The sequence below is a fragment of the Phascolarctos cinereus genome, unplaced genomic scaffold (genome assembly GCF_003287225.1).
Source record: "Phascolarctos cinereus isolate Bilbo 61053 unplaced genomic scaffold, phaCin_HiC Scaffold_3;HRSCAF=262, whole genome shotgun sequence".
Classification (NCBI taxonomy): domain Eukaryota; kingdom Metazoa; phylum Chordata; class Mammalia; order Diprotodontia; family Phascolarctidae; genus Phascolarctos; species Phascolarctos cinereus.
In genome coordinates, this window is record NW_027555736.1 from 67,105,723 (window position 1) to 67,123,322 (window position 17,600).

General features: G+C 36.6%; 1 protein-coding gene across 1 annotated transcript in view; it reads left to right on the top strand.

Moving 5' to 3' along the window:
- MYO9A (myosin IXA) overlaps nt 1-17,600 on the top strand; it is a 320,315-nt gene that overhangs the window by 275,163 nt on the left and 27,552 nt on the right. The window contains 6 exon segments of the mRNA XM_020996823.2: nt 4,740-4,918; nt 5,714-5,723; nt 6,265-6,312; nt 14,109-14,220; nt 15,140-15,201; nt 17,328-17,520. Of these exon segments, the coding sequence (XP_020852482.1) occupies nt 4,740-4,918; nt 5,714-5,723; nt 6,265-6,312; nt 14,109-14,220; nt 15,140-15,201; nt 17,328-17,520 (604 nt within the window).

A 17,600-nucleotide genomic window follows, 5' to 3' on the forward strand; every position in this document is an offset into this window, starting at 1 on the left:
ATAGATAACTGAATGTAGAGCTTTTACTCTTTGGCAAAGAATCAATAAAGGAATAAATCAATATATGAGTTAACATCAACCCCCATAGGCTAAGCACCCTCAGTTTCTTCCAGAATAGGCTGGTTCTACCAGTTTATAGCTGCACTTTTAAATCTAGGAGTTCTAGGAAAGACACAGTCATCTTAACCATCATATTGCTTCAACCTTCTGGAAATGAGCAAAGAAGAATGTAAAGAGAGGGAAAGAGGAATACACTGGGGGGTGGGGGAAGGGAAAGTAAAGTTAGGGAAAATTATTTTGCACAATCTGGGCCAGAAAGCACATATTGTTCAAAGAATAGTTGAGGGAGACCATTCAGACCCTTAATCTGTAGTAAATTCCCAGGTGCCATTTATTTGGCTTGACATATATTTTACTTAATTATAAACTCTCCAAATTTGTTCTACACTCCTCTACATGGTATGAGCTTATAGATATTTATTATGTGCAGTTCCTATGAACATGTTCTTTGAAAAGAATTTGCTAACCCTAACTTTTTATTACAAAAACCTAATAATACAAGTTACATCAGTGTTCTTCTTATAAATTCTGTTTCATGGGAGATGGAGCCAAGATGGTGGAGAAAAGGCAGGGAGTCACTTGACCCCTCCCCTAAACACTTCAGAACACTTTTAAATAATGCTCTATGGATTTCAGAAAAACCCGGAGAGACTTACATGAACTGATGCTGAGGGAAGTGAGCAGAACCAGGAGAATATTGTACGCAGTAACAGCCACATTGTGCAAGGATCAGCTATGCTTAACTTAGCTCTTCTCAGCAATATGACGATCCAAGACAATTCCAAAAGACTCATAATGGAAAATGCTGTCCACATCCAGAGAAAGAACTATGGAATCTGAATGCAGATTGAAGCATACTGTTTTTACTTTTTTTGTTGTTGTTGGTTTTTTGCTTTTTGTGGCTTTTCCCTTTTGTTCTGTTTCTTCTTTTACAACATGACTAATGTGGAAATATGCTTGATTGCACATGTATAACCTATATCAGATTGCTTGCCATCTTGCAGAGGAGGGCAGGGTCGGAGGGAGTAAAAATTTGAAACTCAAAATCTTATTAAAAAATGAATGTTGAAGACCAAACACTTGACAAAACACACTAGCTGTGTGACCCTGGGCAAGTCACTTAACCCCAATTGCCTTAAAAAAAAAAAAGAATATTGAAATTACATGTAATTGAAAAAAATAAAATACTATTTACTGGAAGAGAAAAGAAAACCAAAAAAAATGCCCTAAAATGAATTCTGGAGTGGCAGAACCCAAAAGGATGGGGTGAAATAATTTTACAGCCAAAAACAACTTAGAGTGTCAGCAGGAAAAGTCTGTCACACTAGGGTGAAAACAGAATGCAGTCCCATGCAGGGCTGCACAGCACAAACCATGAGCAGTCCTTAGAAGTGACTGAATCAGCCATGGCAACAGCTGTTTCTGGAGCTCTTAGGCCACAGACTGTAAGGAGGTAGAACAACTGGTCAAAAGGAGATTACAGGAGTCTCTTTGCTGGCACTAGGGGCAGGACTCTGTTGCTTTGCCCATACTCGGATTTGGTTTACGGTCCTGGGTGGCAGTCCCAGGGTGAGGAGAAGCACTAGCATACCACAGCAGGGACCCTCATCATGGTTCCAGCACAAAAAAGAATGCATCTAGTCACAGACCACAATACAGGCCAGGAGAGTAATAAACACACCACCTTGAAAGGACTGAAACCTTACAGATCTCTAGAAATATCTCTGAAAACAGCTGCACAAAACCCCTGAATCTTGGGACAGTGTACTGGAAGCAGAGCTCCACTTCAGCAAAGAGTTGAAAGTCAAGAAATAGGCTGGGAAAATGAGCAGGCAACAGAAAAAATTCTGACTAAAAAGTTACTGTCGTGACAAGGAAGACCAAAACATGCACTCAGAAAAAGACAAAATCAGGGCAGCTATGTGGTGCAGTGGATAGAGCTCCAGCCTTGGAGTCAGGAGCAACTGAGTTCAAATCTGGCTTCAGACACTTGATATTTACTAGCTGTGTGACCCTGGGCAAGTCACTTAACCCCATTGCCTAGCCAAAAAAAAAAAAAAAGACAAAGTCAAAGGTCCTACATCCAGAGCCTCCAAGAAAAATATGAATTGGTGTCAGGCCATGGAAAAGCTCCAAAAGGATTTTGAAAATCAGATAAGAAAGATAGAGGAAAAATTGGGAAGAGAAATGAGTGTGATGCAAGAAAATCATGAGAAGCAAGTCAGCAGCTTGGTAAAGGAGACACAAAAAAATACTGAAGAAAATAACACCTTAAAAAACAGGCTAGGTCAAATGCTAAAAGAGGTACAAAAATCTAATGAATGCCTTGAAAAGCAGAATTGGCCAAATGGAAAAAGTGGTACAAAAGATCACTGAAGAAAATAATTGCTTAAAAATTAGATTTGAGCAAGTGAAAGCCAATGACTTTATGAGAAATTAAGAAACAATGAAACAAACCAAAAGAATGGAAAAACAGAAGATAATGTGAAATACTTCACTGGAAAAACAACTGACCAGGAAAATAAATTGAGGAGAGATAATTTTTAAAATTATTAGACTGCTTGAAAGCTGTGATGAGAAAAAGAGCCTAGACGTCATCTTTCAAGAAATTATCAAGTAAAACTGTCCTGGTATTCTAGAACTAGAGGGTAAAATAGAAATGGAAAGAATCCACCAATCACCTCCTGAAAGAGATTCCAAAATGAAAACTGCCAGGAATATTACAGCCAGATTTTAGAGCTTTCAGGTAAAGGAGAAAATATTGTAGGCATCCAGAAAGGAATAGTTCAGATATCACAGAGCTGTAGTCGGGATAACACAAGATTTAGCAGCTTCTACATTAAAGGATCAAAGGGCTTGGAATATGATATTCTGAAAAGGCAGAGGAGCTAGAATTACAACCAAGAATCACCTACTCAGCAAAACTGATTATAATCCTTCCGGGGGGAAATGGATATTCAACAAAATAGAGGGCTTCCTGGCATTCTTGATGAAAAGGTCCGAGCTGAATAGAAAATTTGACTTTCAAATATAAGACTCAAGAGAATCATAAAAAAGTAAATAGGAAAGAGAAATCATAAGAGAATATATTAAAAACTGTTTACCCTCCTACATGGGAAGATGATACTTGTAACTCATTAAGAACTTTCTCATTATTAGAACAGTTGGAAGGAGTATATATAGACAGAGGGCACAGGTGTGAGTTGTATGTGAAGGGGTGATATCTAAAAAAAAGTAGAGGGGTGACAAAGAGTAATGCACTGGGAGAAAGGGAAAGGGAGAAGTAGAAGAGGTAAATTATCTCATGCAGAGAGGCAAGAAAAAGCTTTTACATTGGAGGGGAAGCTGGGAAAGTGGCAGGGAATGCTTGAACCTTCCTCTCATCAGGAATTGGCTCAAAGAGGGAATAACAATCGATTGGGTATAGAAATCTATCTTACCCTACACGAAAGTTGGGGGGGGGGAGGTGATATAAGACAGGAAGGGTTGGGGGAGGTAGTAGTCAGAAGCAAAACACTTTTGAGGAGGGACAGGGTGAAAGGAGGGAGAGAATAGAATAAACAGGGGAAATAGGATGGAGGGAAATACAGTTAGCAAGCATAAAAAATTGTGGGAAAAAACTTTAAAGCAAGTTTCTCTAACAAAGGCCTCATTTCTCAACTATATAGAGAACTGAGTCAAATTTGTAAAAATTAGAACCTTTTCCCAATTGATAAATGATCAAAAGATGTGAACAGTCTGTTTTCAGATGAAGTAATCAAAGCTTCTATAGCCATGTGAAAAATGTCTAAATCACTATTGATTGGAGAAATGCAAATTAAAACAATTCCAAGGTACTATCTCATGTCTGTTAGGTCGGTTAATAGGACAGAAAAAGAAAATGACAAAGGTTGGAGAGGACATGGGAAAATTGAGACATTGATGCACTATTGGTGGAATTGTGAACTGGTTCAACCATTACATAGAGCAATTTGAAACTATACCCAAAGGTCTATAGTACTATGCATGCCCTTTGACCTAGCAATACCACTACTACATCTGCATCCCAAATGAGATAAAAAAAAAAAAGGAAAAGGACCTATAGGTACTAAAATATTTATAACAAGTCTTTTTTACTGGCAAAGAATTGGAAATTGAGAGGATACCCAGCAATTGGGGAATGGCTGAACAAGTTGTGGTATATGATTATGCTGTAATACTGTTGTGCTATAAGAAATGAAGAGCAGGATACTCTTAGAAAAACCTGGACTTACATGAACTGATGCAAAGTGAAATAAGTAGAACTAGGAAAACATTGTACACAGTAACAATAATTTTGTAAGATGAAGAACTGTGAATGACTTAGCTATTCTCAGTATTATGATGATCGAAGACAACTCTGAAGGACTTAATGATGAAAAATGCTATCCATCCCCAGAGAAAAAACAGATGTGTCTGAATACAGATCGAAGCATATCTTTTACAACATGACTGATATGGAAATATGGTTTGCATGACTGCATGTGTATAACCTATATCTAATTGCCTTCCTAATAGGGAGAGAATTTGAAACTCAAAATTTTTAAAACGAATGTTAACAGCTGTTTTATGTGTAATTGTGGAAAAATTGAATACTAAATAAATTTTTTAGATTATATTTTGTTAAATCCTCTTTTTGACTCCTCCTCTTTTTATAATAGATGGATGAAGGGAAAAGCATTCGATACAAAGACCTGTATGCCCTGTTCGAACAGATTCTAGAGAAGACCATGAGGCTTGAGCAGCGGGACTGGAGTGAATCCCCAGTCAAAGTTTGGGTTAACACTTTTAAAGTCTTCCTGGATGAGTATGTGACTGAATTCAAGCTTTTGGATTGCATGCAACAAAGGTAAACATGACATATTTGAAAAGCAGAAAATTGAATCATGAATTAACTCATTGACTACTTATCAGACTTATTCAAAAGCACCTAATATTTGTTGTGCCTTTCTCTGAATTCTTTACCTGTATTCAAATATATCATTAAAAACAATATATCTAAAACATATTATTTCAGCTTCCCAAAGTCATGACTTCAGTGAGTTAAAAAAGTTATGACCAGTCAATATAAGATTTCATTTGAACAGTATTTATGTGCCTTTTGCAAATCTGTATTTGAAGATAATGCCCATTCCATTACCCACCTTACTCATATGTAAAGGCCTAGGAGAAAAATACTGTTTGCATTCAACACCAGTAAAAAATTTCTTTGTAGATGAATTGATAGGCTTTGGGCAGAAGGGGAGAAGCATGTAGTACGCATAGATGGTGAGGCCTGTGTAGCCCAAGATCTTTTGTCTTAACTTTTGTCCAGAAACTAAGCACTAAATTCACTGCCTTGTGCACAGATTAAATCATCTCTGCTATTTGGTAGTAGCTATTCTTCTGTTTCTTTTAGTTGTTCTTTGTTCATTTTTATTTTTAATCAAACTGACCTAACTTGGTAATTGTTTCAAATCCTTTTTGGAAGTAGTTGGACTGTAAATCATAAGTAAATGACTCTCTGAAGGATCTCTCTCTAGACTTGGATTAAAATCCACACATAGCTTGAGAGGATAACTATTCACTGGTACAGAAAATTCTTCATTTCATAAACATGTTATTTAGAGATTTCAGTTTTTGTTACAAATACTAGGGAGACTGAGGTTGGTCTTCTCAGTTGTGCTCTTATTAGGGAGTAATAATGTGTTGACAAAGGAGAGATGTTATGTATATAAATGAAAACTATATAAGCATTGTAGAATTGTAGGCCTATTGTCATATGCAGTATCATACAGTGGAAAGAGGACTGGCTCTGGAGTCAGAGGACCTGCCTTCTAATACCAGTTCTGACATTTATTCCCTGGGTGGCAATTGTCTGTGTGACCGTTTTACTTCCCTAGGCCTCTTCTGTAAAATGAGGGCATTGGCCTTGATGGCCTCTGAGGTCCCTTCGTGCTCTAGATCTAGGATCCTATATATTATCCATTTAGACAGAAGTAAAGTTTCGTGGAAAAAAAAGTAAGCCATATACTACCAAGTCTAATCCGTGGCTTTTGTGAACACTTTTGCACCACACTCAAGAATAATAATGGTTTTTAAAGTTGTTTGATTAGAGTCTTAATATGTATACCACATGTAAATCCAAGTATTTGCAAAGAAAGGTTGTTATCTCTTTGTTGTATCATTAGTTTATTTCTTTTCTAGGTGCCAAAAACAGAAAGAAAGAAAAGAAGGAAAAAAGAAACTGATTTTGTAAGTTACCATCTATATATTCTAGTGTGTTATGAAACAATATTTTACAAATTTAGTTTTTTAAGATGTGGTATGTCATTATACTTCAGCTGACATGTTTAGATAATGAATATTTTAGTAACTTGGAATTAATCATTCACGTCCATAATTATGAAAGTACATGATAGAAGCTGTCTTTAGTTCAATTATTTTATTGTTGTCGCCAGTAATTTATTATCTCATAAGGCAGAGATGTCTTTCAATAAAAGCTACGAAGATGGAGGCCATGACTGGCCTCCAATCCTTTTAGAGGTTACATAGCTTCTCATTTGAAACAGAAAAAAGACATAATTTATAACATCTGAACTTTCAGTCCTAATGTAGGAATTTTTTAAGCACCCTAAATAGTAAACTCTGCCAGTGGTTACGTATATTTTTTAATCTGGATTTTTTTTTTCAAATCACAATGTGAAAAGTTATTAAACATAGACTTTTTTTTTTAACAAGAACAGAATTGTACATATATGACCAGTGATGAAATGGCAAACTTTATAGCTGTGTATAATATAGGGATAAAGCCTAAAGTTTGAAGAAGATAGTTTCTGAGTATAGAATTTCAATTGCAGAATGTCTTCCTGGCCTGAAAATAACTGGTAACAGTTAAAAAGACCAGTTAAAGGGAACTAATATTTCATAGTAAATAGTGTAGAGAAAAGGTTTTATTGAGATTTTGTCTTGAAAATTGAAACTAAAAATTATGAAAAATAGCTTAATTTTTGGCATGATTTTCCTGCAAATTGTATGATAGCAGAAGACAACATTTTTCATTATTCCCTTTAATAGCCAAATCATAGAGGAGTTGTGTTTAAAAAAAAAAATTAAAGAGCTTCATTAGTTTTCCCAAGGAACTTTGTAAAATCCTTTGATGTTTGTATCATTTTCTTTTGAGGTATCCATAATCAGCAAGCAGTATTGACCAAATTGGTGTAATGGGCTGGAAGGGACTCATTTTCTAAGTGATTAATTCATTAGTGAATGTTTTCATATTGTGATGGCTTTGACCTTCCCATGTGAGGCTACATTGAAAGGGGAAGGAGAACTAATGCTGGAGTTTTAAGTTCCACGTCTGACACAAACTGCCAAGTCACCTAAGCAAATATTGTCCCTAAAAACGTTCCTGATGTTCATTGGTAGAGTGTTTCCTTACAAAGAATTCCCCACCTCCAATAAAATCACAGATTCAGGTGGGAGTGTGTGTGTGTGTGTGTGTGTGTGTGTGTGTGTGTGTGTGTGTGTGTGTGTTTAAAATCCTGGGGTACTTGACCAGCAGATTTAACAAATAAGAATATTCTAGTTATATTATTACAAAGTGAAATTTATGCCAGTGGTTAGCAATTACTTCACTGACTTCAAACATGTTACATAGCAGAATTCTAAAATTCCAAAAATTTGATTATTAAAACAACATTCCAGATTCAGATAAAAGGATTATATTCTTTTGAAACATAAGATTAGAAAAGACTCATGAAAAACCTGTTCTTCTAAGGTTTACATAACAGTTAATAGACTGTTTAAGACAAATACTGGCAAAGCATATTCATGCTTCTTCTGCTCTAGAGAACTGATGATTTTCAAAGAGCGAGAATAAATTAGCTTCATCTTTACCAATGGTTTGGCAAACAAGCAATGTCATATTTTCCTGACGGTGGAAATAGAAGGTTTGTGTCTTCACCCTGAAAAATAGTCTGTGTATTAATAGAGTTGGTACATTTTTCGTGGGTGGGAGGAAGAGGAATTTTGTATGTCGCTTGCAATAAACTTGCTTCATTCCAAAGACACTACTGTGTCCTGAGTAGACTGTTTATTATCACTTGGTTGAAGAGTTGAGTACGTATGACTTCCAACCTGGTTTTTTTGCCTACCTATCATTAGCACTGCAGAATGTTGTCAAAGAGCTGGTAGAAAGTATTTGTAACAGAATTTTAAGTTCTCTCTAAGTTTCTGACTCATCACAAAAGCAAGTTTTTACTGAAGCCTTCAACAAAGTTGAAGGGATAGACTGGGTTTACAGGAACCCAAAGCTATTAGGGTTCCAGAACTGTGTTGTATGCTCAAATCATCACCCAAAGTATTCCACAGACATGCTTTTAAAATCCAACATTTTAAATTGTTTATTGTGTAAATGTATCTTCATTAACAGATTTTGGAAAATTCATTTTTATATCTTATTTTATTAGGAATAATTTAAAGTGGATTATGAAGAAACTGATTCATTATTGAGTTTGGTGAATTTTAATGAATTCCCTATGTGAAGTAGACAAAAAATTGTTTAGGATTATTTCTCAATATAAACACAACTCAGGCAGGTTTTTAAGCATATATTAACTAGGGTTATGTGGCATCTGCTATGTGCCAGACCCTGGATTTCCTGCTGGAAATACAAAAGCAAGAGCCCCTCAAGGATCTTACCTTCTGAAGGAGAAACAGTGTGTGTGTGTGTGTGTGTGTGTGTGTGTGTGTGTGTGTGTGTGTGTGTTGCATGCGCACGCATGCTCACACACCCTTGTAAAAAAAAAAAGAAAAAAAAGAAAGCCTCAGGTTAGGGAAAAAGGCACTAGAAACGAGGGGAGACTAAGAAAGGACTTGAGTAGAAGATACCTGAGCTGAGACTTGAGGGAAAACAGGAATTCTGGAGCAGGTGGAGAGGGGGAGGAGATGCATTATAGACCTAGGTGGTAGCCAGTGCAGAGCCAGAGATGAGAGATGGACTGTCACGGTTGAACAAAAGGATCATGTGGCTGGATGGTAGAAGGTATGGAGGAAAAAGGTATGTAATAACCCAAGAAAAGTGGAGTAGAGCCAGGTTATAAATAGCATTAAATGCTAGAATTGTGTTTGATCCTGGAGGTAATAGATGATTACTGGAGTTTATGGAGTAAGGAGAAGACATAGCTGTATACTTGAGGAAAATCACTTTGACAGCTATGTCATATATATGAGATGTATATGAGATATAAAGACAGAATCAACAAGACTTGATGAGTGATTGAATATGTTGGATAAGAGAGAGTGAGGTTTGGACCTGGGTTATTAGAAGGATAGTGGTTTTCTTGATACATATAAGATGTTCAGAAGAGGTATTTTGAGACACAGATATTGAGTTCAGTTTTGAACGCATTTAGCTTAAGATACCTATGAGACTTTAAAAGTAAGAAATATTAAATGACATTTAGTGATATAGGACTGAAATTTGGGAGGGAGGCTAGAAGTAGATTTATAGATCTGGAAGTCTCAGGATATTGATGATCATTGAGCCTATAGGTCTTAATAAGATCCCGAAAGGAAGTATTGAGAAGAGGGCCAAGAATAGTGGTACACCCGCAATTGTGAATGATGACACAGCAAAGGAGCTGAAAAGGAGTCATACAGGTAGGAGGAGAACCAAGAGAAATATGGTTCACAAAAACCCAGTGAAGAGAATGCAGAGAAAATGCTTAGCACATGATGGGAACCTCCTATGACGTATTTATGAGACATCATGAACAGATGTCATACAATATAGTTTGCCATGGATACATTGAATCCTTGTACATGGATCACATCTCAGCTCTGCTGAAGTTTTAGAGCTGGTGGGACATTAAAGTAGGAGATCATGAGACCACAATCAGGTATAGAGGCAAGGAAAGCCAGATTTGAAGGAATAGACTAGAAGGAGACAGAAGATTCCGATATAGTAAAAAGTAGAGTTTGCATGTATGCAATTTGTGTTTGAAGAGTAGAATTTCAAAGTTCTGAACTTTGGATATGGTGCAGTTTTGAGAGATAGTGATATTTAAGGGTCAACTGTGTTAGCATACAGATAGAAGAGATAGAAAGAATTGTTAGAGTGGAGGAAGTTAAGGAATTATATGATGAAGTTGTTAAGAGGGTTTGTGAACGTATATATTAAAGTCTTTGAGGATTATCACAGGGGTAGTATACAGGTAGACCCTGAGATAATACTAACCTATTTTTAACAGTTGGGGAGAATATCTAAAGTTCTATAGATGATAGCAACAAAGATCAGAAGAATATCATACAAGTAGATTGAAAAGTCTTGAAAAGAGATGGTGGAATGATTATTAGAAAATATCAGTAGGGAGTAAAGAGTATTCCCACTCCTAGATCTGTGAGTTGGAGGGAAGAGAGTAACAAGAGAAGTGACTTTGAGTGGAGAAAGTCACAAGGAATAGATCTTTTTTTTTTAATTTTTTAATATTTTTATTTAAAGTTTTGAGTTCCAAATTCTATCCTTCCCTTTCTCCTCCCTGAAACAGTAAGCAATCAAATATAGGTTATACATGTACAGTTACGTAGAACATTTCTGTATTAGTCATTTTGTACAAAAAGACTTGAACAAAAGAAAATGAGAAATAGCACACTTCAGTATCTATTCAAACAATATCAGTTCTTTCTCTGGGGGTGGATAGTATGCTTCATCATTAATTGTCTTGGATCATTGTATTACTGAGAGTAGCTAAGTCACTCAGAGTTCTTCATAAAACAATATTGCTGTTACTGTGTACAACGTTCTCCTTGGTTCTGGTCACTTCACTATGCATCAGTTCATGTATATCTTTCCAGTTTTTTCTGAAATCATTCTGCTTGTTTCTTACAACACAATAATATTCCATTACAATCATATACCACAGCTAATTTAGCCATTCCCCAATTGATGGGCATTTTTTGATTTTCAGTTCTTAATCACCACAAGAAGAGCTGTTATAAATATTTTTGTGCAAATGGGTCCTTTTCCCTTTTCTTTCTTTTTTTTTTGATGTCTTTGAGATATGGATGTAGGCAGTGGTATTGCTGGATCAAAGAGTTTTATAGACCTTTGGATATAGTTCCAAATTGCTCTCCAGATTGGTTGGATCAGTTCACAACTCCACTGATAGCGCATTAGTGTCCCAGTTTTCCTACATCCCCTCCAATATCCAACACTTTTCCTCTTTTGTCATATTAGCCACTCTGATAGATGTGAGGTATTGCCTTAGAGTTGTTTTAATTTGCATTTCTCTAATCAATAGTGGTTTAGAGCATTTTTTCATATGACTATAGTTAGCTTTGATTTCTTTGTCTGAAAACTGCCTGTTCATATCCTTTGATCAATTTTATTTATCAATTGGGGAATGACTTGTATTCTTATAAATTTGACTCAGTTCTCTATGTATTTGAGAGATGAGGCCTGAGATACTTGTAAAATTGTTTCCCATCTTTTTGCTTTCCTTATAATTTTGATTGCATTGGTTTTGTTTGTGCAAAAACTTTTTAATTTTGTATAATCAAAATTGTCTATTTTACATTTTGTAATGCTTTCTATATTTTCTTTGGTCCTAAACTCTTCCCTTATCATAAACTATTTGATGCTCTCTCAATTTGCTTACAATAAATCGTGTACTTGTTTTGACCCTGTCTTGGTATACAATGTGAGATGTTGGTCTATACTTAGTTTCTTTCATCCTGTTTTCCAGTTTTCCCAGCAGTTGTTGTGAAAAAATGTTTCAGGGCATACATCTTCAGAGGAGAGCCAAGTTTTAGACTGAAGTGAAACAAATGTTAGTTGAAAAGCTTGAGGATAGAAGAAAGACTTTTTAAGAATGGTGGTTAACTGATCTGGGCCTTAAAGTAGTTGGATACAGAAGGGAAGTCTATCTCAAGCTGAGGAATGGCATCAGTAAAGGCACATAGACAGAGAATAGGCAAGATCTGGGAACAGTGAGTAGTTCTTTGTTCCTGGGGTATAACATGCATGAAGAGAAATATTAGATAAGGCTGAGGTACTGGAGCACAGGGAAAGCTTAAGACTAGAGATCATTATTTGAGAGTCACCTGCATGAGAGGGGTTTGCCAAGGGAGAAAGTAAGGAGAAGTAACAGGGTGAAGGACAGAGTATCATGACCCCAGAGTAGTCAGTAATAGCCCATATCAGAAGCAAAGAGTGTCTCTGGTAAGTGGCCCAGACACTTCTACTTAATCCCTAGCAATTTAATATTTTTATCATTGACTTTGGTAAAGGCACAAAACATCATGCTAATAAGATTTTCAAATAACACAAAGCCAGGAAGGGTAAGTGTTAACTTGATCCTGGACTCTCAAAGCCTTTGCCAGAAATAGATCAGTTCTTACACAAAAAGCTTTGGGTATAAACCTGACAGTAGACTAAGGAATAGCTGAGTGTGACTTGAGCATTGCTCGGATAGGTTTATCCCTGTGGCCTCTGTTTCTTCATCTGTAAAATAAGAGGATTGAACTTGGTATATGATTCTGCAGTCCTGAGGAAATCAGTTTTTTCAAGCACAACGAATCATGAAGACCACCTACAAAAGAATAGAGAAGGTTATGGTCTACATAAGTGGCAGGTATAATCAAACTGATTAAATCACAAATCCTTGAAGTATTAAAGTCTTATGTTACTGACTTTAACATGGAAGTCACTGTGGTGCAATGGGAAAAGGCTCTAGATGTGGAGTCAGAGAGCTTGAATGTGAATCCCCACTCTGTGCCTTTGGGGCAGGCTACGTAACTTCTCTGAGCCTCTCTATCCTGACCTGTAAAGTGACGGGGTTAGATTAAATGACCAGCTCCAGATCTAGGATCCTGTGAAGTCAAAACAAGGAGACATTTCCAATACAGGATGCTCATAATAATGAAAACCTTTATTCTCCTCGTTTCAAATGTCTCCTCAAACGTAAAAATGGCAGGGGGGGGAGGGGGGGAATAGATTTTTAACATGTTTGGTTATTAGAGATATTCATTTTCTTAATGTAATTAAAATTTAATTTCAATTAACAAATATATTTTCTCTGCCTCTTAGAGCCCTCAGTTCCCTACCCTATCTGTCATGGGCAGGGTAGGGGAAAATGGGGGAGGGAGACAAACAAAACCTCTTATAATAAATGTGCTTCCCTTCCCCTTACTCAAGCAAAGCAGATTTCCACATTGGTCATGTCCAAAAATTATGCCTCCCTTTACACCCTGAATCCAGCAGCATCTCTCTGGGGGGGAGGTGTGTAGAATTCATCCTTAGTCCTCTGGAATTGGTCACTGTGGTAATCTTAGTTCTTAAGGCTTCCGAAGTTTGTTTAGTTGTGTAAATTGTTCTCCTGGCTCTTCTCACTTCATTCTGCATTACTTCACAGAAATCTTTCCAGGTTTCTCTGAAAACCCCTTTGTTTCTTATGGTACGATGATGTTTCTTTACATTCATGTACCAAAATTTGCTAAGCTATTCCCCAGTTAATGGGCATCCTCTTAATTTCCAGTTCTTTGCCACCACAAAAAGAGCTGTTATAAGTATTTTTATAAATATGGGCTTTTTTTCTTTTTTCTCTTTGAGGTATAGGCCTAGAATGGTATTGATGGCTCAAAAGGTATGTACAGTTTAGTAAGTTTGAAAGTATAGTTCCAAATTGCTTTCCAGAATGACTGAACCAGTTCACAGGTCCACTAAAAGTGCATTAATATGGTTATTTTCTACAGCCTCTCCATAATGTGGCATTTTCCTTTTCTTGTAAACTTTGCCAATATGATGGATGTGAGGTAAAACTTTATGGTTGTTTTAATTTTTCTAATTATTAGTAGCTGTATATATTGATACAAGATAAATGCAAGGGGCAGCTAGATGGCACAATAGATAGAGCACTGGGTCTGGCAGCTGAAAGATGGCTAGATAGCCTAGGCAAACAAAAACTGGATATGATGTGAAGAAGCATGGATGAAAATGTCCATCTCCCAGGTAGTTGTAGATTTGACTGAAGTGTTGCATTTTGTCACAGGTGGAAGAACACAATGGGCACATCTTTAAAGCCACCCAATATAGTATCCCTACCTACTGTGAGTACTGTTCTTCCCTTATATGGATAATGGACAGAGCTTCTGTTTGCAAATGTAAGTGTCATTAATTTTCTTGGGATTTTTTAACTGCTGAAAGTTTTTCTCTGTCCCTGAACTGTCTTATGTTTTGTGAAGGTGTCCCTGTGTTGCCTAAGACTGACAGGGTCAGATGTGCTGAAAAGCTTTCACATACAGTCCTAACAGTAATTTGAGTCTGCTGACTGATGCTTAGCCTGTCTCAATCAATTCAATAAATATTAAGAACTTACTGTATACTCAGCATTGGGGATATAAAGAAAAAACTGAACAACACAAGGTCCCTCAAGGAGCATCTCAAAATAGACTCCTTGTCTCTTTATTATTTTGTGTGTATCATTATTCATTAATGGTCAAGGAGCCTACAATCCCTGACATCTGAGTTATTTCACCATTAGACACCTGTCCCATCTCTAGGCTAGAATTGAAGTCCTCAGGCCTATAAGCCATAAAGGCTGTGCCAGGTGGGTGTGATGCCATGATGCTCCCTTGAGCTTCTGTTGGTTAGTTACTTAGCATACCATCCTAATCCCATCAGCTAATAGAGCCTAAGAATCCAAAATCCTAGGAGGGACTCACCACCTGGCAAGGAGCTTATCTTGGAAAAGTCCCCACTTAACAAAAGGTTTACTCCCTGTACATAGCACATTGACAAGAGAGGCGATATAGCTAGAGGGCCAGCCTTGGAATCAGGAATGACCGGTTTTAAGTCCTACCTCTGACACATCCTGGCAGTGTGACTCTGGGTAAGTCACTTAGCCTCTCAAGGTCCCCACACAACACTGTAAGTTACAGACACATTACCATTCTGCATTAGTGACATTTCCACACTAAGGAAATGACAATTCAAGACCAAAAAAGTAAAAATAAGCAAAGCTGTTACTTTGTAGAGATAAACAGGCTTTCCATAACACTGCTTCTTACCATTATTTTTCAGTATGCAAGTATGCCTGCCACAAGAAGTGCTGTTTGAAAACTACAGCCAAGTGCTCGAAAAAGGTAGGAAGCTATGTCTTATGATTCACTTATCAGTAAAGTTCCATTTGTTTCCTTCCCAAGATCTATGTAGTGGGAGTTATCATCCCTTGTAGGGAATCACTCCAAGAAAATGCTATGGTGATATTCTGGGCATGGTTCTGTGCAAGGGAGAGCTTCAACAGATGTCCTCCCTGCCCTCAGATAGCCTACAGTCTGATAGGAGCTTAGTATCAAAGCTGAATATTTGGAAAATGGAATATGGATCAATGAGGGAATGTGCCAGATGGTAGCAGAATTCACCATCATAGAAATGTACTTCATTGCCTAGTGCGGGTATCTCAGAACTGGAACCTGGCTCCCCTTGAGGGTCATCATATAGTGTTTTGTCACTTTGCTCAGACAGATATATTATTAGATTAATAAACTTTTATGAGAAGAAACAAAGATTTAGCTAGTGGTTTTTTTTTATTTCAGTTTTATATTTAGTTCTGAATTTCTCTGTTCCATCTCCTCTTTCTCCCCTTTGAGAAAACAAGAAAAAACAAAACCTATTACAAACATGTATAGTTAAGCAAAGCAAATTCCCCACATTAGTCATATTCTAAAAATGTATTCCTCAGTCTGTACTCTGAGTCCCTCATATCTCTATCTGGAGTGAGTAGCATGTTTCATCCCGACCCCTCTGGAATTGTAATTGGTCACTGTTGATCAAATTTTAGCCAGCATTATTACAAATAGATGAGTGCTATACGTTTAAAACAAATGTGATTTGTTTTTGGATAAAAGGAAACCTCATTTTGCTTAATTTTATAAGTTGCCAATTTTTACTCCTATTCATCTGTCATCGTTATTTGTCAATTTAGTAAGCATATATCAACCGTTAAAATAATACTGGATTCCTGCAAACCTTTGTTGAATCATGTTTGTTGTACATATAGATATGTTACAACCCATTTTTAGATTATAGAGTATTTGCGAACTAGGCAAATAACACTTTCCCAAATAGAGTGAACTTTGATTTAGAGATTTAAAATGTTTAATTTTGAAAGAACTTCAGTTTCAAACAGTGTTATTATTTAAGTTGCTTTAACCAATTTTGTCCTAAAAAACTCATTTTTAAAAATTTAGTAAGTGCTATAGTCAGTCTTTGTAATTGCATAGCTCTTGTCTCATGTCGTTCAGATGAGCTCATCTGAACTGAACCATAACACTGCAAATATACGCACAATACAATTAAAAATATTTCAGTTTCGGCCAGAGAAATTAAGCCAACGTCATCCAGCATTCCAGTGAAGATTGATGATTTAATTAAAACAATATTGGAGTCGATATTATTATCTTTCTTAAAATGGCTTGTAAAGTAATTTACAGAGAGGCCACACACATGTATGTATTATGCCAGGGACCATGCACATTAAAGGCATCCCATACATAGTCTTCCCATTGCCTTCCATTTTAATATTCATTCATTCGCTAAAGACTAATTGAATGTCTGCCCTGCACAGTGCTCTTTATTAGGTGATATGGGAGATATAAAAATGAATAAAATATTATCTCCATTCTTATGGACCTGACATATGAAGGAGATAAGACAGAAAATACATGTAACAGTAATGCAAAGAAGAATGTAAAAGTGTAGTTAAGTCAGCTACAGAGTATTACAAGGCATTCAGAGAAAGAAAAGATTGCTGCCAGCTAAGGAAATAGGAAAAGCCTCATGAAGGAAGTAACATTTAAGTTGGAATGGGCAGACAGGTAGAGATGAGGGGAAAGGGCACTTTCCAAGAGGAAAAAAGAATGTGAGCAAAATCACAGAAGAGAAACAACATGGAAATTATTTGGGAAAACATAGAATGTGCATGGTTCATGTTGCTCTCTATTCTTGTAGAATTACTTCAAGGGAATAGAATATATAGGTAGTTGTTGTGGCTTATTGGAATCCTCCATGGGAAGGAGAATTGTGGGTTTCAGCTGCTCCTTTAGTGGTTTGCACTTAGAACAAAATCCATTCCCCCTTGCCAACAGTCATAAGCCTGGAGAAATCAGCTTATCAGAAAGTTGTCGGACTTCTACCTATTGAGAAATTGGAATGAATTTTAAATGTTTTTCTTGAATTTAAATGAATCTTAAATCTCTCTTCCATTTAGTATGATCCAGAACTTTCATCTCGACAATTTGGGGTTGAATTGTCACGATTAACCAATGAAGAAAGAACTGTTCCACTAGTGGTAGAGAAGCTAATAAACTACATTGAAATGCATGGATTGTACACAGAGGGTATTTACCGAAAATCTGGCTCAACTAATAAAATCAAGGAACTTCGTCAAGGTCTAGACACTGGTAAGATAAAAGGGATACTTTTCAAACAAAAGCTGAAGAGGAAAGAAACAGCCAGGGAAAAAATTACATTTTAATAGGTC